The sequence below is a fragment of the Colletotrichum paranaense genome, assembly GCF_030867605.1.
Source record: "Colletotrichum paranaense strain IMI 384185 chromosome Unknown Scaffold_1.1, whole genome shotgun sequence".
NCBI lineage: Eukaryota > Fungi > Ascomycota > Sordariomycetes > Glomerellales > Glomerellaceae > Colletotrichum > Colletotrichum paranaense.
The window spans coordinates 3,415,284-3,438,683 of NW_026848959.1; the positions used below are offsets into that span (position 1 = coordinate 3,415,284).

Consider the following 23,400-nt stretch of genomic DNA (forward strand, 5'->3'; position numbering starts at 1 on the left):
GTACTGATTGAGCATTTTGAGCTCTTGCTATTTGCCAACGCGTCAAGTTGCTACCACAGAGTTTCGTAGAGCGTCCCATCGGTGATCCAGCCCCTCCGCTGTTCTTTCTCCGAGCAGGCATACAGCATGTTAACTCAGCCTTAGAGGTCCGTATTCCAATGAAGGATATGTGGTTCATCGCTATGACATAGGAGCTTCTACCCCTCCATCCCGCTACCTGTCTCTGTTGTCTTCTCTTGTTGTGACTCGACAGTTGGCCTCGGGACTTTATGCTTTTGTTCCGAAATCTTGTGAAAAAGAGCTTGACCCCTCCCAGCTCACCTTCGGAGCAGCCTCCTGCACACTGTTCTACAGATTCCCTTTGCAGTACCAACACTGCCCAATACGAATATGGTGAATACGGGAAAGCCCTCCGGCGGCTGCAAGTTGTGCAGAGCTAGGAGGATCAAATGTGATGAGGGGAAGCCATTCTGCATGAGATGCAAGAAGTCGCGGCGGCAATGTCCAGGTTACCGAGATCCGTTCGAGGCCAACATTCGCGACGAAACGCAGGCGACTATCAAGAGATTCAAGAAGTCTAGAGGTGAAGAGAGTTCTGATGAAGAAGGCAAGGATATCGCGCCCGTTTGCAACAAGCAGTGCTTGAAGACGGTTGCTGGTCCAAAATACAAAACGTTCGATTACTCGAATCCCGGCGCTTTTCCTTATCACAATGACGACGATTCGACCGAAGAAGACGAAGACATTCCGGCGTCCATGTTCAATTCGCTGGATGAGCAGGCCTCTTGCTACTTCCTCTCGGAATTCATCATTGTCCCGTTTACTCCCACGGCCCGAGGATACTACCGGTTTCTCCCTCGATTCCTGAGCGGAACGAACGTCTCCAAATGTCTTTCCCAAGCTTACAAAGCTGTCTCTCTGGCTGCGCTGGCCAGTCGCCGTACGGTAAATGCCAGTGCCGCTCTGTTCCATGCTCAGGGTCACTATCTAAGGGCAGTCCGGGCCGTCAACAAAGCTATAATGGACCCAGGAGAGGTGTTGAATGACCAGACTCTTGGGGCCGTGCTTATGCTGGCTTTCTACGAGGTGAGTCTGTTAGTGTGGACATTTTATAAGACTTCACGCTAACAAGCGGAAGATTTTGACATCTTCTCGAGACTCTATCGCCGAGTACACCAACCACATGAAGGGTGCGGCAATCATCGTCAAACTAAGGGGTCAAAAGGGTCTCGAGACACCGGAAGGCGAAGAGATGTTCGCAATCACCCGGAACCAGTGCCTCTCCATTCACTGTCTTCCAAACTCTCCCGAAGTATCCGAATTCACATGGCTTCTGCATCATGAATGCCGTGGTCGTATGCAGCACGCCATCGCTAGCATGGATATCCAGAGCAGTCAAATTCGACAAGATGTTGATCGGGTTCTCGGAGCGGGGGATCGCAAGCCAGAGACAATCCAGAAGGTGCTCGATGCCCTTAAGCGCGCACAAGCGTTGGAGGCTAAATTCCGCAAACTCAACAATGATCCCAGCCCGCAGTGGAAAGTCGATACGGTGGAGTGGATACTGGAGCGATCCGACGACGAGCTCGATACGACCCCAACGTTCCCAGGGCCTGTTTACGGGTTCTTCAACTTGCCTCTCGCAATCTTGCATGTGGCCACATGGTGCTGCCATCTGATGCTCACCACAACAATCCTGCGGTGCATGGCCTGGCTTGTGTCCCCCGACGACTACCGGATGGGAGAGGAGTATGAAGAGCTGAAACGCTCGGCCATTCTGCGTATTGAAGACACCATCGCTTCAACTCCTTTCTTCTGCAAATGGAATGGCTACGGCGTGGTCGTAGCTCAGTTCCCCTGCGGCAACACCAAGCCAGACGACCCTTTGAAGGGAGCTGCTGGACTGATGGTCTTGTGGCCCATGGTCACGGCTTGCAGCAGCGACTTTGCGACTCCCAGACAGAGACGCTTCCTGAGGGGTCGTCTCAAATATTTGGCAGAGGTCGCCGGAATCAGGCAGGCCAATGTTTTCTACAATGTAAGTAGTGAAAGCTACCCCGGGAGCCCTGCAATTTGCTAATGAGCATGCCAGATGCACGACATCTCTTCTCCATCCCGAGAAATCGAGCGAGACCGCAGAACTGGCGTCCATTCATCTTCTGGGGCGGGCGCCTTGCTAAGCATGCCCTTTTGATATCACACAACACGTACAGACGAAATGAAACGGTCATTTCTTCCTACAGCGAGACGAGGCCAGCGATTATTTCAACTTTCCACATCCTTCATTCAAATCACATATTTTTTACAGTGCCAGCGTCAGCGACTCTTACATTCCTTGAATTTTGAAAACTGTACAGGATTTCCCTCACGTTGCTATGATTGTTACGGCCAAAGTTGCAGTTGGTGCGGTGTACATCATCCGAGAGGCGGCCTCTGGAGGCTCCGCTTCCCGCGCGGTGTTGATTTTCTAAAGACAGATGCTTTTTTTTTTTTTTTTTTTCTCTTTTTTTTACGTCTTTCGGGTCCATGCGGGTTTCTTTTACATCATCAAGCGCTCGTTTCATGCCTCGTTGATTCCAATTTCGTTCAATGTAAGCGGGGAGCGTAGCGTAGGATTTGGTCTCATTGTATTTCTTCTTATTTTATTGGGTTTGGACGGGTTAAGTAGGGTAGGAAAGCGATAGGCTTAGATGACTGAGCACGACTTCACGACGATTAGCATGAGTTTGATGTAAGGGCAAACTTTCGTTGCCTGTCCAGGAGACTGAGATCCCTCAGAATTTTACAGATGACATACTATGCCCAAGACGTATCCCACGCGTGACGTTCCAGGTCCTACCTCAATCTAGCTTCAAAAAGGAGACAAGGTAAACCGACATGACCAGCCACATACAAGGCGTATCCGTGGGGAAAATAGCATTCCCAAAACGCCAAACATTCTGTTATCCAACAACTGTGAACCGATACATCACCAGCCTCTCCCAACGATATCTTTACCACAACTCTCGAGCAACACTCACTCACCTCCCACGCCGCCCAACACCGATTCTCTCCTCCCTCGTCCGTCCCCCACGGCCCCCATCCCCCGGCGTAGGCGTAGTCTGCACCCCGCCGCCGCCGCGCCCGCTCTGGCCCCTCTGCGCCCTCATCATCTCCTGCTGCCTCCTGAGCAGCTCCCGCTGCTGCACCTCGTCGTACTCCAAGCTGTCGTCGACGTCGACGTCCGCCGTGAGCATGCTATCGTCGTCTAGACTCTGTTGCTGCTGCTGCTGCTGTTGTTGCTGGAGGCGTTGCATCTGCTGTATCTGGTGGATCTGAGCTTGCGTGTACCTTTGCTGGGGATGCTGCGGCGAAGATTGCTGCGGCTGCGGTACGGGTGACGAGAAGGGATGCTGCTGGTGCTGTGCCTGTTGCTGCTGGAGGACTCGCTGCTGCTGGAGCTGCTGCTGTTGGGCGGCGAGGGCGGCTTGGTGTTGTTGCTGCTGCTGGGCCTGGACGAGGACCTGCCTTTCTCGGACGATGGCCTCGCGGGCGCGGCGGTCTTCGTAGGAGGCGATGTCCTCTGCCGTTATGGCGAGGGTTGTTGCGGGGCGGCGGAGCATGACTTGTGTGTGTGAGATGGGGCTGGCGTTGTATTTTACTGCTTCTCTTCTGCGCGGCCTTTTGTTGACCGGAGATGTGCGATGAGGCGGGGGGTTTCAAAGAGGCGATTCAGTGGGTGAAGGAATGCGCGAGTGAGTGAGTGAGTGACAGGCACCCGTTTGAATTGAGCGCGGGATTGTGGGGGCGGGAGGTGGTTTAGGGTGCCGTGTGTATGTGATGAGATGTGATGAGTGATGTGAGGCCGGTGGATGATGGAGCTGTAGCCGGGCGGGAAGAGAAGAGGGGGTGCCTGGCTCGATCCTTTCTGCGGGATGAAGGGTAGTAGACTGACGTCCCGGAGCTGAGAATTCGGGAGCGTTGTATTCGGGAGCGTTGTATTCGGGAGGAATGAGAGTTCGTCCAGAGGCGATGATTGATAAGGTAGCCTAGAGTCGTGGTGTGCGTGATAAGTGACGAGTGAGCGTCGTCGGATGAGTCCGTCAAAGTGCCAAGTGAGTTCGCGGCACGGGGGTGCAGCTGAAGACGACGACGGGGGCGGAAATCTGCAACGGGATGTGATGCGATGGTATGCAAGGTACGGAAGTACGTAAACTCGGTGAATCGGTTCGTGGGGGTGGTGCGTTAGTTTCTCTCTATGTAGCTGAGAAAATGTCGTGGAGCTGATATGCAAGTCGAGTCGTTGAGATTTTGGGTTTCCTCTTTTGCTAAAGTTCAGCGCGACCCTGGCGGGACAGGCGACGGCGCGCGTTAAAAAAACATCCATGAATGGTTCGGGTGGATCAAGGCTCAAGCCGGGGCGATCCGTGGTGGTGGTGGGGGGATGCGTGGGTGCCTTTTTCATAGGGGCCGGCGTTGGCTGCAGTGAGCTGGGTCCACTGTTCCGGCTCAAGCGGGGGGGGGGGGGGCTCGGCGGCGTTGGATGACGCCCAGGTCCCTGTGCAGGTGGGAGGAGGGCGGTACTGTAACTGTATGCAAGTCAGCCCTAGGGGATTCGAAATATGCATCTCGTTGCGACGTTGCGATGTTGAATTGTTGGTGCCTGTTTGACAGAAGTTCACTTTGGTGATCTTCTTAGGCAAAGGAGATGTCAGTTTCCATGGGATACCGACAGAGGATGAGAGGGATTCACAACGCCATACAAGGTAAGTTGGTTGTAACATTACAATACTACTTTAGATACCTAGGTGTTCAATTTTACTCTAATCCTGATCCCGTGCCGGCAGATGTCGCTCAGTAAATGCCCGTGGCATAGACATTCTCCGCCTCCCATCGCAAGAAATCCCCGAGGTCGTGTCCCAAATTGTATCCCATAGGCACAACCTCGGGCTCCCCATCAGAACCTCTCATCATGACCAGGTCCATCATCGGACTAGGCGGCAGGCTTCCGATACTCTCCCGGTTCTGCCGTTTGGGGTGCTGTTGCTGGCCCTCCATCGTCCACCGCCGAATGTTGCACCCTTGCGTCAGGAACTTGGACACGTTGACGTTACCCTCGTTCCAGAACCCAGTAGGGTGCTCAGCCTTCACAGGAATGGGCAGGTCGCTGTCCCGCGAGACTCTGCCAAAGGACTTTGGCGAGCAGTCCACGGTGGACGCGCGGGACCTTTGTTGCAGCCGCCTCGTCGGCTCATCGGCGTCGCTGGTGAGCAGGCGACCGTGGCTGTCGAAGCCGAAGCCGTCGAACCACGCTGTAAGGTCGGCAATCTCCTCGGCCTCTGTTCTCTGCAAAAAATCTGCGGGGTCTGAGAAGAGGTCGCCCGCGCCGCCGAGGATGGCCATTTGGAAGGCCGTCCAGTCGAGCGTATCATCGGGGTCGATTTTCAGCCCCTTGACGACTTCTGACTTGGGAAAACGTATGTTGCCGTGTCTGAAGCCTGAATGATTGAACGTGAATGGTGTTGATTGGAAAAAGATGAAATCGTCTTCGTCAACGAGTGCGAATGTTCGTGCGTGCCTGTTGCTGTGTTTTGCTGATTGGCCTCCTGCGTCGGGCGTGGTGACGACTACTTCGGGAATCGTCGGTAACAGCGGCGCCTGCGGCCTAGGAAGAAATCTCGCCGGATTCTTTGCTGGTGGAGGAGGAGCAGCCTGCGTCGGATCCTCAGCCTCGTATTCATCCTTGGACACAGGCCTCCTTCTCCGCGGTGACTTTTCCTTGAAGGGCAAGTCTCGTAGTACACTTGGGTCGAGAAGCTCGGGTGGAGTCATAGCCTCAGAAGGCGTGATGAAGGTCTTTGCCCCAGCTGCTCCAATGCGAGAAAGGAGGTCTTGTAGGTGAAAGGGCTCAACGGGCGTCTCGCTTCCATCCGTGCTTACAGTCCTCAGAGTATCGCTCGATCGACGTGGCTGTCCTTGAGACTCCCTCTCCACTCGTAGTGCATGGAGACGGTCCGGTGTAAGAAGCTCATCAACTTCTACTTTACGGAAGAATTGTCCAGTGAGGATGTCGGCTACATCTTCTCCCAGCTGCCATCGGGCAGACTTCTTCGATCTCATCTTGACCCGTTTTGATTTTTTTGACTTTTGTCTCCTCGGCTTCGAAGAAGATGACACCGAGGTGCTCAGCGATGGAGGAGGCAGCGCTGGGGTGCTGTTTCGAGACTGTAGACCCAGCAGTGGAAGGCTTGGTGAGTCAGGCTTCGCCATGTTAGCAGGGGTTGGTGATGTCGACCCAGAGCCCGTCTCGATATGTGACGGGAAAGTTGAAACGGCCATCTTCGCTTCTTCGATTGCTGTTCCTACGGCCTTGAAGGCTTCATCGGTTTCTCTGATGAGTTGCTGGACATTGAGGGACCAGCGGTCCAAGTCGTCGTCTTCTGGGGTAGGTGGAGGGGTCATGGCCTCTCTGAGCGCGGGATGTTCTGATAGATCTATGTCGCCAGCCTCTTGAGCCTTGATGACCGCTTCTGTCGACAGTGGTCTGGGCTTTCTGCTTGGAGGTGGTGATAGAGGGGAGATGCAGAGGTGTCGACGTTCGGCGAGACGTTTCGGGGCCGTTGATCGAGAGGGCCTCTCTTGGAGTCGAGGGGAACAAAGAGTGCCATAGCTGGTGTTGGTCGAGGATGTGTCTGTATAACACTCGCAACTGCACAAAGAACTCGACGACGAATGTGGTGATCCCTGTGGGCAAGATGGCCCCTCTGTCGGTATCCTCTTGATGCTTTGTGTTCTTCGTACGAGCGTCTCCTCCCTCGATGGTCTTCTGGGCTTGGGGTTGGATGGACGCCTGACTGGCGCCCAAGACTTTGATTTTTGTTGTTTCCTTCGAGACTTGAACAGTGAAATATCCTCGCTTCCAACAGAGTCTCCGGAATGACGGCGCTCATCTATCGTCTGAGACCGGCGAGGTGAGATAAGCCTCCGTATGCTAAAGCTCGACCGAGACATCCTGTCGAATACTTGGGCGTACAAAGGGAATTCATGCAGCAGTTCAAGAACAGTATGGGTTCACCACGTCTAGTACATGCCATATATGATAATACGAAAGGGGAGGGGAGGGAATATCTTGCAGTCCTTAACGAGTGACGTGACTGGGAAGGAGATCCATGACCGGGGGAGTGAGCCCAAGGACAAAGGGGGAAGGAATAATAGATGCCATCTGGAGACATGGGCAGAGACCGAGGACTGGCTTGTATGTATGTTGTTCTGGATCTGCGCGTAGGACAAACAAAAGCAAGCGAGTCGGGGCCATCTTGGACCAGCTGATGATTGTGCCCGTACCCAATACAGTACCTATCATGGTCGGATTGGGGGTGTTAGTCAGGGAGACTATCAGCTTGGGATGGGCAGATCTACTTACCCATGGACAATGACAGGTAGAGGGTGGTAATGGAAGTGGTCGTGTGTGTGTGTGGTGCGGTGCGGTGCTGTGTATGCATGTTGCGGCGGTGCAAAAAGCCAACCTGGCCCCTGTCTGGTCGTGCAGGCAAACTGCGTGAGAGCGGAGGCTGCAGAGTCGTGTCTTGTCAGTCCGGCCGGGGGTTGCTCGCTGCCCGGCTCCCGTTATTTTGGTATTCAGCCATTGGTTATGTCTGTGGGTTGCTATTACTGGCTTTTGTGACTTTCAAAAGTACAATTCTTCTCGAGGGGGGGCGGGAGACTTCTCCGGAGGGATCTTGGGGTGGTAGGCGGCCCCAGAAGGAGGGTGGCATCGCATCTGTTCATCGCCGGCCTTTCCAGCGTGAGATATGTGATTGTTGCGAACAAATGAATCCATATTGCTTTGCTGTTATGTTTGGAACACCTTGTCGCCCTCTTCAATCTCGTCTTCCATGTTTCCCTCCCCAGTCCCATCGAGCATCGTGCAGTCAGCCTTATGAAGTGATTGACAGCGAAGCCATCGAGACAATATGGAACATCGTGGCCGGTACAGAGCGCGGGATTCAGCAGGATTCGCTCCATCTTACTATTGGCGCTGGTCGTCGTACTGAACGACAAACCATCGGTCAGCTGCATTCTAGAGCGAGATGCAACTCGATAGAAGTACTCGCCGTACGACGACGCGGGCGGCGACGTGCAGAGAGGAGCAACCAGTTGGATGTAATCCGGCCCGTAACCCTGGCACCTACTTGCCAGCCACGACCGAGGGTTTTGCGAAAGCTCGAAAGTAACGAAAGCAGGAGAAATAGCAAGCTGTTCAACGTCCTGACAAGGAAAACGACGGCTGGTGCCCAGAGAGCACAACATATTGCCAGCGGAAAACGTCGAAACGGTAACAGCTCGCTCCCAGGAAAGCCATGGAACCGGGCCGTGCCCTGCTCGCCTGGGGTAGCTAGGATTGACCGGCCATGCCGCAATCTCGAGAATGAAAAGTCGGTGGTTGCCAGCGAACTGCTGACCGATGACGATCTTCCGGATGGATGCCTTCAAGTGCCGAGTCTCACCTCACTCTCACCGACCGGCGACCGGTAAGCACTTGCTTGGCCGCAGTTGAGACAGCAGCGACTCGCTGCTTCCAACGAGTGACTATTCCCGTATCTTCCAGGTTGGTGTGGGCAGCGCAGCCCTCCAGGACAAGCTGCAGGAAATCAGTCCCTCATCGAGAGGCCCTGAACCCGAACAATCCAGATTCCAGGTAGGGAACTGACGGGGCAAGGCAATCCCCAGGCTCGCCAGTGTCAATCATTCGGCATTATCCGCGTCCACCGGACGCACGCCGAGAAGATGCAGAGCCTCTAGTACCGAACGAGGGGTAGGACGCGAATCGATACTGCCGGGGGGTACGACGCGGAACTTGGAAGATGGAGACATTGGCCTCCAGGCCACGTTCTCCTGCGTATTCCCGCTGACGCGATGTGGGAATGGATGAGTATTGAGGGGTGGGTTGTTTCAGGAAACAGCATGCGTTCGAGGACAGGAAGAGAATCTTCACCCATCATAGGTTGAAATGGGTTTTGTGGATGTCCCCGAGTCTGCAGAGTCTTCTCATCCACCGTTTGTTAGTCAGACAAGCCAAGCGGGCGTGGCCAAGCTGAAGAAGGGGGGGGGGGGGCTGAAGACTGCTTCTCTTGGTCTTTCCCCATCCTCTCTCCCGGCGGCCGTAAACGGGCAAGCAGAATATCAACCGGTGACGTCCATCGTACATGGCATGCCGATGTTGGTTGGCTGGCTCGTCGGCCAAGGCGGTGATGAAGAAGCAAAGGGTTCGTGTTCGTTACCGTCCAGTAGCCAGTCCAGCTGATTTGTGGTGGCTAAGTTGTGCGGTTGCCAACCGCCTAACCAAGGTTCAGATGCGTTGCGGATAAGTTGGGCATGGGCTCTTAGCGGCCGCTCATAAGGTAGATTGCCCCTACAGTTGCCCGCCAGCTGACATCTAAACTGAGTTGAACTTGCCAGGGCGCCCTGCTCTCTCTCTTTCTCTCTCTCTTTCTCTCTCTCTCTCTCTTTTTCTGGTCCCTGACATGCTGGTAAACACCCACGCGCAACACAAACACCAGAGACACCATTAACCTTCCTGGCCCTTGCAAGATCTCATACTTGTGCCCTGAACTAGCCATTCAGTCTGGGGGCCGCGGCGGCTGCGGAGGGCTGCCGTTGGTCTTGGATCCTTAAAGCTGTTGTTGGAAAACCTGGCTGTTCAGAGAAGAATCAGGCGAGCCAACTGCCCATTTCCACTCTCGTCTGCCAACCAGCACCACCGCATTCAAACAAAGAAAACGTTTGCTCTTTTCTTCTGCATTTTTCAAGACCACTGAACAAACCTTGTCTCACTTGATCTCTGCTGTTTCGCCCCAGGCGCGATTGCCGCACAACTTCAACCTTCCAACAACTCTGCTCGATTCTTCATTTTTGACTTCTCTTCTGGGAAAACAGGCTTTGGTTGACCTTGCCGATAAGACCGTTCAGAGTCAGGAAGCGAGTAACACACCTAAGCTCTACCAGGCCAAGGCCAAGACACGATAGCCTTAGAAGGCTAGCCGTTCTATTTCCGACCTCACGAATGGCACCTTGAGCCGGCAGCTTCTGCCCTCCTGCTACCAAAAAAAAAAATAAAAAATCCCCTGTCCTTCTAAACCCCCTGCCATCCGCCCGCCCGCGTTACATTGAACGCCCCTCGAGGTTGGCGGTTCGCATTACACTTACAGTGGGAGCTGAGACATCGTGATTCGTTCTCTCCAGCTTCCCTGAGGCAGGCTTGCTTTTTCCTTTCGAGTCTTTTTCTATTTCATGTAGAAAAGCTGTCGGCCTCGGTGATTTCTGGCCCCATGTCCTCCACCCTGGCTGGTAAACCCCATATCTATCGTCTGCCGTCCCGTCCGTATTTACCATGGATTTACCTTGGTGCTCCTGCTGTTCAGTGCGTGTGGCCCGTGGAGTCCGTACGGACGTAAACACGCACAAAGCCTCAACTTGGCATCATTCGATTCTGTTCAGCAGCTCAGGACACTCTCTAGTCTTTGGGTTTACCTCCTAGATCCGATCCTGCCGAGAAAAGGTCCGCAATGGAAGTAATATAATGATTCTTAAGGGTGGAGACTGCATACGGACGTACAGTATTACAGATCGACGCGCGCAAAGGCACGATGAGGTCCGTCAGTGGCGGCAGAGAGAGGCCCTGCCTGGCTTGCCAAATGCCAATTTAAGGTACGATTGCAACTAGACCCTCGTCTCTTTCGGCCGGTCAGCGTCGGATTCGCGAGCCGCTGCCAAATCTGGCTCTTCAGTTGAGTTGTTACGAGCATATACGGGCGGTATGTCAGCACGGGAAAAGAGAGTCACGTTGGAAGGGTTTTGATGTAAAAGGTGTTGGGTATTAATCTGATTGGCTCGGGCTGCCGACTCCAAATCTTGCTATTAGTTGTGCGATGTCGCGTCGCTAGCATCTCATCCTTCTAACCTCATCCCGACTCTACGGCCCTTGTGTTGGCCTTTTTTATCTGGTAGATGATGATTCCTTCTACAAAAGAGAATATAGGCTCAATTCGTGGCCTATTCCTGGACGTCTTCTAACCGCCCAAACTTTCTACCCTTGCCAAGTGGCAAAAGGCGAGCAAGCGCCGTTGATAATGACTGCATACGAGTGCGTCGATAATCATTCGAAATAGGAATGATCGAGTAAATAATGTTATTTGACTCAAGGGAAGAATATGGTAATGAGCTGGTATAGTCTACCATCTTGATGGACTCTTTGGAACGTCGTAGTCTGACGACATGGGGCCTCCTGGAGGAGGCCGAGTCCAAGAATGGTAACTTTCCGGGTATCGAATGTTGTATTTTTGGAGTTTTTGTTGTTTGCATGATCGGTCATCCGAGATCGGTGATTCTTCACATAATCTCGCTTTGCTTGCGGATCTCCTTGGAGGTAGTCGTCTTCATGAACGACTTGGCCGCGTGGCGGGGCACGTAAGCGGCCTGCTTCGGCTGGTCACCCATGAGGGACTCTTGCTCCTCCATGGTGCCCATTGACGTCAAAGAGGCCAAGGAGCCGCTCCGGCTGTTGGAGCCCAAGCGCGAGGACAGAGAGAAGGTGGCAGACCGAGGCGAAGACGGGGCCGATGAAGAGGCAGTAGAGGAAGAAGAGGTGGAGGAGCGGCGACCGGGCTTGAAGGCATCGAGCCAGGAGCCGACGTGCTTCTTGGACCACATTGGGAATGAGTAATCGACGATTCCGAAGGATCCAGGGGTGTTCATTGAAGAGAGTCTGGGAGAATGTAGTCGACAAGGACTATTGTTTGAGTTTTTTGATTGTTGGAAAAGGCGTTGAGAGCGTTGTGCTGCTGAGAACGGAAATCGGGATGGATGGGCGGGTTGTACCACGATGTTTTAAAGACACGAGAGCAAAGAGATGAGTCTAAGATTGGTGATGGCGAACAAAAGAGCAGCCACGCGGTAGGATCGAATTGTCAGATGGACAGGACAGATCGAAGCCGAAAGAATTGTGGGATTTTCGAGAGGCGTTCAAAGGAAAGTTGAGAAAAGCGCAGTAGGGAAAAATAAGATGGAGCTTTAACCACCACAAGTCGAAGGATATGATATTTAGTTCAGGACCGGTTCACGATGGTACGTCCGCAAAAGGCAGAGGCGGAGCAGGATGCTTCCGCAAGCGGACGAGAGATATATCTACCGGGTGGGAAGAGAGAGAGCGGGGAGGGCGACATGGGCAAAAAATGTGGCCACTGTCAACACACACACGCTGACTGACAACGCCCATGATGGGATCAGGAACGACAAAGATTCCAGCCAACATGCCCACGCATGCCCCCGCGCAGTCCGCGCAGCCTCTGCGCATACCTCAGCCCGACTGAGACATCAACAAGTCCGTCGCAACGCCCCGTCAACGCCCTTACTGTTTGCGAACAAATTCCTCACGGCCACATTTCTGCCTCGGCCGGCCCATTGTGTAAGCCCCGGCCTGCTGGGAACAGGCTTGCCAGTTCTCGCTGTCCGGCTCCACGGTGGCTTGGCCGATGGCTGGAATGCTGTGAGAGGAATGGACGTTCACTAGACTCCAAGCGCGTCATGTTCTCTCAAGAGCCATCACATCCCGCAGGACAGGCCACCTGCTGCCTCTACCAAAGGCAAAAGCTACAAGGCTCCCGCGATCGATGCTGTTGGCAGCAGACCGGCGTGAAGACAGTGGGTCAACAGCCGAGCTGTCATTCTCAAGGGAGGCGCACATGGCGTATATGCGGACTGGGAGCCAAATTCTTCAAGGAAAGGCTAGCGCTACACATTGTTCGCCCTAGCTTCGGGAATGCAGCACGGCCTATTGTCAAAGTTGACGCAAGCGGAATGTATGCGAAAAGCCAGAGATAGCAACGAAAAATTCGAACCCGTTGCGATACCGGTAACCCTGGGAAAATTCCATTATCATTCATCTATGTGCTAGGGCAGGTAGCGCAGGGCACCCCGTTGCCTTGAATTACTCATCCTCATCCTGTCCCTCTTCGTCCTCGTCGTCCTCGTGCGTGATGAATGGCACAAATCGAAAGTCCAAGAAGCTGACCCCGCCGCCCTCCACCTCAACCATGAATTGCAAACTCAGAACGCCTTGGGCATCGCCGCGGAAGCTAATTTTGCTAGCAATCCGCATCGCCTCGCTCGAAGACTTGATCAGATCGAATTTGTAGGTCTGGGTCCATCGATCCTGGATTGAAAAGGTCTCCAGTAGCTCGCGGCCTTTGGCGAAGTCCACGCTGGACGACCCCAGGTCGCCAGCACCGGAAAGGGAAAGGTAGGGTTGATTCTTCGAGGCTGATATGGTTAGGCGGCTGGGGCCGGTGGGTGCAAGCTCGGCCAAGGCGTCAAGAAGGTAGCGAGCCTGCATAATGATTTTGAAAGACAGGTTTTCCCGGTCAAAGGGTATCTCCTCTGGGATTTCCGGCAGATAGGTTGTGAGGCTAGCGGTAGTCTTGACCCCGCTTTCCTCGATGATAATGTTGAATTGGCCGCCCTCTTCGGTATATACCAGGCTACAAGTCCCGCCAATTCCCAGAGTCTGGTTACTAAACGCATCTGGTCGGTAATTGCGGAGATTACTGCGGTACGGGTCCTGCTCGGCCTTTTGCGTGCGCGTCGCAATGTCTACGGCGCCGAAAATCTGAAGCGTCTCGAGAAGTGCTGGGAGTGTGATTTGAAAGTTGGGCAATGGCTCGTCCTCCGCAAGATTCAGAGAGTAGGACGTAAATAGTTTCTTGTCGAGGAAGGCAGTACCTAGACGATGGTCAGTCATCCTGTCCACTACAAATACCGGTCGCCAAACTTGCCTTGCATAACCCTAGACAGATCGGCAGCAAACCTGATGCCATCTTCCTGGAGTTGAACATGGACCTTGTTGGAGAAGCTGATGGTCCTCAGCAACTGGTAGAGCGGTCTCGTCGAGCTGGCCACAGCGCGGAACAGCGGCTGCGGTACCGCACTGGGTTGGGGAAGAGCAGCCGACATGACTTCTACTGGCGCTGCAGAACTGTGTATTTGGAAAGTCACCCGATATGGAGAGATTGGTGAAATGGAAGTTCTTGCTTGTTTTCTAAAGTACAAGGTCGCCGCCGACTCGAAAAGCTTCTTGGGGTATCTTAGACGTAGACTCCGACCGCGCAGAACATGTATACCGTGCCGAATCTAAGTACGATATTAGTACAGGACCTCGACTGGGAAATGAAGGCCGTCTGGCTTACGCAATTGCAGCTGAGGCAGGCACACCAAGCGCTGGGATGTTGATGAAGGAACGGTCTGCATTGCAATATTAGGCGATGAATTTCGAACGAAGGTGCTCGAACAAAGCTTACTCAGAGCGAAGAAACCAGTGATAGCAACACCAATGAGGAGGAGAAGGAACGCAATGAAGAATTGGGAATCCTTGGCGACGGCGGGTTGGAACGGCGTGCTAGCAGCAGCTTGCCAGACCTCAAGCAACGAGGAGTCCATCTGCTGATCGGGGAGAAGACAATTGATTGTTCTTTCGTGTCTGAGTCGTTTGCGTCGATGTCGCAGAAGATGGTCCGGACCGTTGAACAAGGCTTGCACAGAGTCGTGAATGTCCAGATGTATCCGGAGAGTGCTGTCAATGGGAGATCATGAAGCGCGGGTTGTAGCTTCCCCCAAACGTGTTCTGAGCTCCAAAGGGTCCCACCGTGAATTGTGGCCTGAACCAGAAAGGGCTTAGCTCAATCCCACTTTCCCCTTGTGCATCGACCCACTTGGCGCCATCCGGCAACGGAGAAACGGCAGAGCCTAGCGCGGCATGTCATCAACCATCCAGGAACCACCTCGACATCATCCATCGACAAGGTTCATCGAAATAGGCCTGCGAAGGCTCGCGATCGAGGTCAAAATGAAGGAAGAGAGTAAGTCGCATGGTCGCTGATTCAACATATGACCTTAGGCACGCGCTAATATCGCGTCACAGCCACGAAGCGCAAGGCTGAGGAGGAGCCGTCCTCCCCGATCGCGAATAAACGGGTCAAGCACAATGAGTCGGCCGAACCAGAAAAGAAGCCGGCAATGAAGCCCATCCCCTTCCCCGAAAAGGTGAGCTCTACTCCTCAAACTGCGTCGCGACCATCGCACAGTTGATGCCCGCTACGCGCTCTCCATGCGCGTCGTCCACCTAGACCCGCCGAAGCTGACCATGATTTGCGACAGCCCGCCGTCATCGAAGAGCGCACCGGCGAGATCGAGTTCCGGGTAGTCAACAACGACAACGAGCGCGAATCCCTCATCATCCTCACCGGCCTCAAATGCATCTTCCAAAAGCAGCTCCCCAAGATGCCGAAAGACTACATCGCGCGACTCGTCTACGACCGGACCCACTTGTCCATCGCGATCGTCAAGAAGCCCCTCGAGGTCGTCGGCGGCATCACCTACCGCCCCTTCAAAGGTCGCCAGTTCGCCGAAATCGTCTTCTGCGCCATTAGTTCTGATCAGCAGGTTAAGGGATACGGCGCGCATCTCATGTCCCACTTGAAGGACTATGTCAAGGCGACCAGCGACGTGATGCACTTCCTCACGTATGCTGACAACTATGCCATCGGATACTTCAAAAAGCAAGGTTTCACCAAAGAGATCACGCTGGATAAGAGCGTATGGATGGGTTACATCAAGGATTATGAGGGCGGTACGATCATGCAGTGTTCAATGCTGCCCCGCATCCGATATCTCGAAATGGGCCGCATGCTCTTGAAGCAAAAGGAGTGCGTCCAGGCCAAAATCCGCGCCTATTCGAAATCGCACATCGTCCACGCTCCGCCAAAAGAATGGAAGTCTGGCGCCAAGCCAATCGACCCGCTCACCATCAGCGCCATCCGCGCATCAGGCTGGTCGCCCGATATGGACGAGCTCGCCCGCCAGCCCCGCCACGGTCCCAACTACAACCAGCTTCTCCACCTCCTCAACGACCTGCAGAACCACCAGTCTGCCTGGCCCTTCCTCGTGCCCGTCAACAAGGACGACGTCGCCGATTACTACGAAGTTATCAAGGAACCCATGGATCTTAGTACGATGGAGACCAAACTCGAAGCAGATCAGTACGCAACGCCGGAGGACTTTATCAGGGATGCGAAGCTCGTCTTCGACAACTGTCGCAAGTACAATAACGAGTCTACGCCGTATGCGAAGAGCGCCAACAAGCTGGAGAAGTACATGTGGCAGCAGATCAAGGCCATACCCGAGTGGTCTCACCTTGAGCCGTAGAAGGGCTCGATGAGACCCGGGAAGGGCGATCCAAGGCATGTGACGCCGCAGCAAGAAACCCCAAAGGTTACCGAAAATCCTTCGGGGGGGTTGAGGCGGCGGTCGCATAGGGTGCGTCGTGTGTCGTAGGGCTTGGTTGGTCACGAAGTAAGTGCAACGAAAAGAAAAATATCGGATTGGGGCGGGTTTGAAGCTTCAAGGAGTTGGCGTTGGGTGGCGACTGTAATTTTCTCTACTCGATAAGGGACTATCAGATAGAGCTTTTCGGAAGATTACCAGCAGTGTGCTTCTAGTCAGGTCGGGTCGTGGCGTTAGGGAAAGGCCGCGAGGCTGCTATGTCAAGCCAACGACTGAATTGAAATGTTTTACCAAAAAGCCGCATCCCTCAATCGCATCTGAATCATGTCCACGAGCATGAGACTTTTACTGACATGGCATGTTGTACACGTAGGTAGGTAATCGAGCAGGGTTGTCACCAAAATTAGCACTTTTATAACTAAGGTCTCTTAGTTAGATACAAACGGCCTCCCTGGAAGCGGGCCTCAAAATGCAGAGAGTTCTCGTTTCCTCATAATTTCTTGTGCTCGCTCATCCAATCCTTTGCAATCCTACAGAAGCATAAGAGCAACCCTTCCAACGCCGTATGGGGGAATAACCGAGTGATGTGTAGTGGGTAGTCGCCTTGTTGGGGCGATCCTCCCTTTGCCCAAAAACTCAAGGAACTCTAGTATTGAAAAATTTGAATCAGACTAAAGAAATCGCCTCTTCGACTGAAGATGCGCGTCGAGGCGTTTGAAGAAATCCAGCGGTATACCCGCTGCCGTGATCACGGAAGTCTCGGGTCTTCTCCGGTCGACAACGGGGCCCAGTTCCATATCTGGCTCCAAGTGCTTGGGTCGGAGTATACGAAAGTTGAAGGGTAAGGGCTGGCCCATAAAGCATGGTAAGCGTCGACATCAAACTCGCCGGTCAGCGGGTTTATGATCGGTCGATCTATTGTTGGTTGACGTCTGGTGGGCAACATAATCTCATGCACAGTTCGAGATAGCTCTTCCCCGCTTATCACATTCATTTGGTCAACGAATGTTTCATGCCCACGAGAGGGAACGTCAGGCGCCGAAACTTCCTAGGCCCCGGGTGCCTGTGCCGTCCTCTGCAAATTCGGGCTAGCTGCGCTGTCGCCGACAGGGAGCCGCAAATCCGAATATGTACGTCTCCAGTTTGAGATTCCGCCAATGTGATGTTCGTCAGTGCCTCTGCGTTCCCGTGCCGCATTGCGACTTGAAATAGAGGGCAAGCGAGGAGGTGCTGCAGTTTCCTCGCCACTGCTCGAGTTCTGGTTCTCAAGCGTACGGCGAATAATGTCGTGGAGGAAGTCGGGTATGTCTTGCCACTGACCAGCGCGAGCAGCGCTCAGCATGCGAGGGGGGAAGAGTGCTTGCGGCACAACTGCAACCGCTGCCGGATCAGCTCTCGATGGTGAGATGTCGTCGTTGGAGAGATATGGCAGCTCGCCACTCTCAATAACGTTCTTTAGCCACTGCTCCCATTCCTCGTCCAAGACCGTAGACATGTCTCCAGCCTCTCGTCGTGCTGCCCTCTCTCTCAATCGCTGGTTCAGAGCAACACCGACGCTCTCGAGTTCCTCGTCACTCTCTTCACCGTCCATGTCCTCGTCTCCAGGATCGGTGGCATCATCTGTATCCACAGACCTTGATCGAGGGTTTCGAACCGGGGCCGCTGGACGATCTTCCGGCTCGATCCAGTCAGGGAATCCATCGCCGGCAGTATCTCTAATGGAGATGCCTTGTTCCTTCTCGTAGCGCTCCTTAGCCCATCTTGTGCCCTCCCATTTGGTCAAACCCGCAATCTCGTTAGGGGTCAGATGGAGGTTATCAAACGCTCGGAACAAGCGGCGGTGCCAGGTCCAACGACTCAGACGAATACGGTGGATGGGGTTGCAGTAATCCAAGCCCGGGTACTTGGCTTCTTGAGTATCGAGATGGCCGTAGAAGGAGTGAACCTCTTGACGAACCTCCAAAATCAGGCTGCGCTGCAAGAGAGCATGGAAATTTTGAGGGTCGCTCGCGCGAGGCTTGGGAAACATGTGCTCATAAACGAGCTGGTCAATGGGACGGCCCTTCATTTTCGGGATCGGCTGAGAAGAGTGGAATTTGCAGCTGAATTTGGCGCAATAGGTGTGCAATCGGGTGGTATATTCGTAGCAGCTCGCAACAGATAAGACAAGCGTTGGTAACGCCGCCTCTGCACTGTGCTGTTGGTCCGCTCACAAATTGCCTGTGAAAGGTGGGAACTGATATGCGGCCGTGGAAGAAGTCGAGGCGTCTTCGTCAAGGCCGATGGAGGGGAAGTCGTAGAATTTGCCGTCGACCGGTTTCTTGAATCGTACGTCACGGCTAGAGAAAGAGGGGGGTTCGGGAAGGAGCTAGGGGCCGATCTGTCGCTGTGTCGTCTGAAGAAGGGACTTCGAACGGTGAAGCGGTCTGCGCTTGAACGTAGGTTATTGTTGTTGTCGTATTGGCGTGAAGGATGTTGAGGCCAAACTTCTTTTCCAACGAAGGGCAGTCGAAAAAGGGAAGAAATCGTGAATATGGGAGAGTGTGAACGGGAAGAAGTCGGAACTCAGCGGCGAGAGGCGGGTAGGGTGGGAGGGCGAGGCAGGCGAGGCGAGGGTGTGTTGCGTGAGCGTTGGTGAGGTGTAATGGGGAATCCAGGTGCAGGGTGTGGATATTTGATCGTGGGGCCTTTCGAGTGGGACGTGGACGTGGGACGGGGATTCAGGCGCGGGCTCCTTCAAAAGAAGGTACGAAGACGAAGTACTGACAGAGTACCCCAACCTTGAGGTAAATAATAAATAGTGCCTGAGATGGTGCCCTTTCCCCGGGTACGTCTGCTAGGTAAGGTGTGTGAGGTGTGTGCAGCGGCGACTGCGGCGACTGCGGTTGGAGTGTCAAAGGAGGGAAGGGGAAAAAAAAAAACGGAAACAAAAACTAAACTGGCACTGGAGAGCTGGGATTGGGACTGGAGGACTGGACTGTGGTGAACGGGGAATGCCTTGGCTGACAAAAATAAAACAGGAGGCACCACCCATCATCATCCCCTTCCCATCCTTCAAGGAAAACAACCTATCTGATAAATGACCAGCACCTTCTATGGTACCTTTAGGTAGGTATCTCGAGTCGAGAGTTCCCATCTCTTGATATTACTGGACCGTGCTAAGATTTTGGTGCCTGCTTCATATGCTACGCCTCATGGTCCGTAGCGCCTTCTCACCGTGCCTACCGCAATGCACCTTGCCTTATTCTCACGTACATGGCCCGAAATGGTAGCTCAGCGAAGGAACTGTCTGCACGCACGTACCTTTTATGGCTGGCAGCTTCCTATGATTGACTTTCTTGAGATCACATTAGGGATACCCTCAGACGTTGGATTCTGGAGGTTCACGGGCAGTCTTGCAAGGCCCCCGTCCCAAATCCTAAATGTCAATATGTCGGGCCAAATCGCGGACTTTGAGCCTTTGAGATAAAATAGCCCCGCACTTCCATTCTCTCAGGTCTGTCACTGCTGTGCCCGGTACTTGGACCCCTAAGGTATCTTTCCTCCCGCTGCTTCGCTCGAGGTACCTCCATCCAACCACGGGTAAGCCAAGGTATATTTCCTTCTTCGGACTGAACATGCCGGAGCAAACTACTAGTACACTGCAATACCTAGTACACTACGCGACTACTACAGCACAACAATGGTCACTGATTCGTTCTACACTTTTCCAGAGTCCATTGGTCGTGCAGGGCCTGGAACGCGCGATCGTCAACCTCGATTCCGCCGTTGGGATGGTGGGCGCCTCGTTTTCTCGCAACCGGTCTTGCGTCTCTCAAGTTTCATACTGTCGCTTTTTCTACCTACACTACCAGTAGAGACGGCGGACTTTGGATTTGAGGAGTCAAATCAAGGCAAATCGGCCCCTCTGCCTCTCCGGGTCTGTCAAAAACCAGCAGCTGTCGGACAGGGGCAACCCGAGTCATTTTCCACCACACGCTGGAGCGACAATCCTTGGCCTATGACATCCGCATCGAGCCAACTCGTCGCTCAACCCGGGAAACCGCAACATGACGGACCGAAATGGCGAACCCGGACATCACGGGTGCCTCCCATGCTCTATACTAGACCGACTGACAAAAGGTTGCTCATCTGCTTCCTGAGGTGCACAGGCTTCATCACTTCCCCTCTCACAAAAACCCCTCGGTGCATCACCACATCCTGCAGGGATTGAGGCCACCAAAGGTCAGATTCAGGCCTCGACGAAGACCTGCCGGACCTGACACAGGAGAAACCCGAGCCAACGGCGCGCTTCTTCGGTTGTCCTTCGCAAACACACACTCTTCCACTCCGCGACGGCCTGCGCACTTTGAACTTGCCATCAGCCTCCTTGTAACACCGCTTGCCCTATGGCCGCAAACCCCTCCGGCCATGGGCTCATCTGACCTCGACTGACCGCCTCGACTACACAGACCCAACAGCCGCCTTACAAGCCCGTCCCCTACCGTCTCAGGAACAGGGGTCCTTTTCATCGCAGCCAATCACCTTTCCAAACCTCCCATCCCTGCGGTCATCCCGCCCTTCCCTGCCTCCGCTTCATGCATTCACGCCAAAATCTTCTCCTTCGCCCCATTCACTGCCATCCGCAATCTCACTGGTTCCATTCTTCTTCTTCAACGACCCTCAAGGCTTGGACCTCAATCTGCTCGGTGCAGAAGGCGAGAAAAAAGTATAGCTGCATTCTGGAGTTGCTGAGAATCTGCATCATATTATCTCCGTCAAAAACCGTATCATCGAGCGGGTCCCGTTCGGCTGCATGTCACTCCCGAAAGATGCATGACGCTACATCTCCGAACGGGTTGCCGCTTTTTGGCGGAGCTTTTCGTCGCAAATAATCATTTTCGGGTCCGTCTAAGCCTCGTCAGCGAGACCTGACTTTCCACAATATTAGACTGATTAAAGACCCAGAGGAATCCTACATCTCAGCATCGGGAGCGTCTTCACACGCTGCTTCTGTCCTAATAGTCTCAAGTGGCCCAAAGTTTAGTTCAAGCAAAAACCTGCAAACCTACAACCACTACTCCGCACACCCACATCGATACTGCCGTGGCATTTGGCAGATCTCTTGGTTATGGAATGCTTTCAATTCTGCCCCACACATGTTTTGTTGCGTAAGGCAGCTTCATCGGAACTTTGAGCGGGGGAGACAGCAGACGATACATGGAAAGCAGAACCCAATGGAGTGGCGAGGAAACCTCGTGATCGCCAGAGTGCCGGCCTCTCTCCATCTTAACTTTGTCGGCCGCGAACCGTAAGCTTGTCCATGCAAGTTTCGCATCAGACGCGACAGGGCTTGCACCCATGGCTTCCACTGGCTTGCGATTATGGCGCGCTGTTCATGGCTCAGCTCTGAATATGTGTCTGCGTAAGGTAATCATGGCTGTGGCTGGCTGACTTGTCAGCTTAGCCCAGTCTCACGTAGCAATGGCGGTGTCATATAAGACAAGTTCTCTCTTGATGTGTAGGTACTCATGGTGACGGCGTCCCCCTTGACATGCTGCAAGCAGTTGGTTTAGTATCGAATTTCCTATCTAGGTCATGGTTCTACTAGCTTGGACCACATACACGCCAAGACGATGGAGCAATAACGTTGCTGTGCATATCATTCATGACCTGAGTAATCAAGTAGATTGAGATGCTTGATATTTTGTGTGACTATAGTACAATGCATCCTATGACATGGCTACTGCCGTTGAAGCGTACATATCCATGAAATCAAATGAACAAGCGATGAAGGAAGGCTTGCCAGTCTTTCTCTCGTCTTTTTTGATTCACTTCCCACGAAGTAAGAACAGAATTTTTTCATCTATTTCTTGAGGGGAGCATGCAGTCTGCCATCGAAGCATCGATAGGTGACAGATTTTCTGTTGAAGCAGCCCGAGTGGCTTCTTGCCAGCTTGTTTGCTGTGAAGGATGACTTGACAAGTGGGTAAGAAACAACGTGTTCCGACCCACAATATACGGTTGGTATTGAGACTGTATATCTAGCAATAATCATATGAACCTGAAGAAGTATATACATTGTAAGTCTCGAAGCAGACGATGTCTAGCTGACTCATGTTGGAAGGGGCCGGAGCTTAGAACCCCATGCCTTGCTCTGATAACAGTTGTATGCGGTACCGGCACGTTCAAGAGAACAGTAGGGTCGTACTCAATATGTGTTCGAGGTGAAGGTAAGACACCCTCGATAGGAGTAGGAGAATAGGAGCTAAGAACGAATGGGAAAGTCAGTTAGTGAGCACCTTTAGTCTCAGTAACGTTTTCTGAGTGATGTTCTTACAGCAAACAGAACCCGTACTATAGATGATCAAAAATTGGAAAATAACGTGGATCATGAGAGTTTGACGTGGTTACGCTGTTCATTATAATAGATGAAACATCAAACTTATACTGGATATGACGGATGAACCTGACCACATTGTTGTCACTTTGGCGCTGAGCTCCGAGTCCAAGAGGGAGGGCACTATAAAAATATCGAAAGACCGATTTCTAAACTCTAGTCTCTTCTCCCAGCCAAGGCAAAGTGACCTGTCAGGATTCTCCTGGAGGTTAGAGGCAGGGTGAGATCGGAGTATGGAAGGGAGGAATCATATGTTGAAGACTTCCGCGGTTTTGTTGATCTTCCTTTTCACGTCGAAGGCGGTGTGTTCTCCAGAGCTGGCCGGAGACTGTCGGGCGTCTTTTGTGGATGCTTCATTACTGAATACACAGGTGACAGCGGTCAGAAACGAACGATATCTCCTCGGAATTTCCCTTGGCGAAAGATTCTGGCGGTGGGGTCGGTGGGATGATGATACTGCAAGCCATCTTGAGCCATCCAACAGAGGGATCGACTGTCGGTATGTGAATTCCGCACATTCCGTCCGGTTGGCTCGGAGTCGGCAATACTCCAAGACATACAAGGACTCAAAGCGGGCTTATTGCGACATTTGTCGCAACTACAGTTGTCGAATATCTCAACGAGCTTGAGTCTGCTAAAGAGGAGGTACAACTCTCTGCGTGGGGAGCGAGCTTAAATAGGCAACACTCAGCTATCTATAAGAGAATTAA

At 53.2% G+C, this 23,400-nt stretch overlaps 11 protein-coding genes across 11 annotated transcripts; 7 read left to right on the plus strand and 4 right to left on the minus strand.

Moving 5' to 3' along the window:
- Positions 1 to 474: 474 nt before the first annotated feature.
- On the plus strand, positions 475 to 2,194 carry CPAR01_01208 (uncharacterized protein; the record flags this gene model as incomplete). Its single annotated transcript, XM_060485497.1, has 3 exons — positions 475 to 1,086; positions 1,139 to 2,038; positions 2,093 to 2,194. 3 exons carry the CDS (start codon positions 475 to 477, stop codon positions 2,192 to 2,194), a joined length of 1,614 nt encoding a protein of 537 aa, XP_060356354.1.
- Positions 2,195 to 2,877: 683 nt separating this feature from the next.
- On the plus strand, positions 2,878 to 3,318 carry CPAR01_01209 (uncharacterized protein; the record flags this gene model as incomplete). The annotated part of the gene is made up of 1 exon (XM_060485498.1): positions 2,878 to 3,318. One exon carries the CDS (start codon positions 2,878 to 2,880, stop codon positions 3,316 to 3,318), a length of 441 nt encoding a protein of 146 aa, XP_060356355.1.
- A 1,515-nt stretch (positions 3,319 to 4,833) lies between these two features.
- On the minus strand, positions 4,834 to 6,441 carry CPAR01_01210 (uncharacterized protein; the record flags this gene model as incomplete). Its single annotated transcript, XM_060485499.1, has 1 exon — positions 4,834 to 6,441. One exon carries the CDS (start codon positions 6,439 to 6,441, stop codon positions 4,834 to 4,836), a length of 1,608 nt encoding a protein of 535 aa, XP_060356356.1.
- Positions 6,442 to 7,431: 990 nt separating this feature from the next.
- On the plus strand, positions 7,432 to 8,514 carry CPAR01_01211 (uncharacterized protein; the record flags this gene model as incomplete). The annotated part of the gene is made up of 1 exon (XM_060485500.1): positions 7,432 to 8,514. One exon carries the CDS (start codon positions 7,432 to 7,434, stop codon positions 8,512 to 8,514), a length of 1,083 nt encoding a protein of 360 aa, XP_060356357.1.
- A 2,853-nt stretch (positions 8,515 to 11,367) lies between these two features.
- CPAR01_01212 (uncharacterized protein) lies at positions 11,368 to 11,733 on the minus strand (the record flags this gene model as incomplete). The annotated part of the gene is made up of 1 exon (XM_060485501.1): positions 11,368 to 11,733. One exon carries the CDS (start codon positions 11,731 to 11,733, stop codon positions 11,368 to 11,370), a length of 366 nt encoding a protein of 121 aa, XP_060356358.1.
- A 564-nt stretch (positions 11,734 to 12,297) lies between these two features.
- On the plus strand, positions 12,298 to 12,858 carry CPAR01_01213 (uncharacterized protein; the record flags this gene model as incomplete). Its single annotated transcript, XM_060485502.1, has 1 exon — positions 12,298 to 12,858. One exon carries the CDS (start codon positions 12,298 to 12,300, stop codon positions 12,856 to 12,858), a length of 561 nt encoding a protein of 186 aa, XP_060356359.1.
- Positions 12,859 to 12,964: 106 nt separating this feature from the next.
- On the minus strand, positions 12,965 to 14,469 carry CPAR01_01214 (repair protein Rad1/Rec1/Rad17; the record flags this gene model as incomplete). Its single annotated transcript, XM_060485503.1, has 5 exons — positions 12,965 to 13,755; positions 13,873 to 13,960; positions 14,154 to 14,163; positions 14,220 to 14,274; positions 14,331 to 14,469. 5 exons carry the CDS (start codon positions 14,467 to 14,469, stop codon positions 12,965 to 12,967), a joined length of 1,083 nt encoding a protein of 360 aa, XP_060356360.1.
- Positions 14,470 to 14,785: 316 nt separating this feature from the next.
- CPAR01_01215 (uncharacterized protein) lies at positions 14,786 to 16,233 on the plus strand (the record flags this gene model as incomplete). Its single annotated transcript, XM_060485504.1, has 3 exons — positions 14,786 to 14,888; positions 14,951 to 15,072; positions 15,187 to 16,233. 3 exons carry the CDS (start codon positions 14,786 to 14,788, stop codon positions 16,231 to 16,233), a joined length of 1,272 nt encoding a protein of 423 aa, XP_060356361.1.
- Positions 16,234 to 17,359: 1,126 nt separating this feature from the next.
- On the minus strand, positions 17,360 to 18,379 carry CPAR01_01216 (uncharacterized protein; the record flags this gene model as incomplete). Its single annotated transcript, XM_060485505.1, has 1 exon — positions 17,360 to 18,379. One exon carries the CDS (start codon positions 18,377 to 18,379, stop codon positions 17,360 to 17,362), a length of 1,020 nt encoding a protein of 339 aa, XP_060356362.1.
- Positions 18,380 to 19,993: 1,614 nt separating this feature from the next.
- Positions 19,994 to 20,745, plus strand: CPAR01_01217 (uncharacterized protein; the record flags this gene model as incomplete). The annotated part of the gene is made up of 2 exons (XM_060485506.1): positions 19,994 to 20,454; positions 20,514 to 20,745. The coding sequence occupies 2 exons, from the start codon at positions 19,994 to 19,996 to the stop codon at positions 20,743 to 20,745; spliced, it is 693 nt and encodes a 230-aa protein (XP_060356363.1).
- A 2,178-nt stretch (positions 20,746 to 22,923) lies between these two features.
- CPAR01_01218 (uncharacterized protein) lies at positions 22,924 to 23,319 on the plus strand (the record flags this gene model as incomplete). The annotated part of the gene is made up of 1 exon (XM_060485507.1): positions 22,924 to 23,319. The coding sequence occupies one exon, from the start codon at positions 22,924 to 22,926 to the stop codon at positions 23,317 to 23,319; it is 396 nt and encodes a 131-aa protein (XP_060356364.1).
- Positions 23,320 to 23,400: the final 81 nt, after the last annotated feature.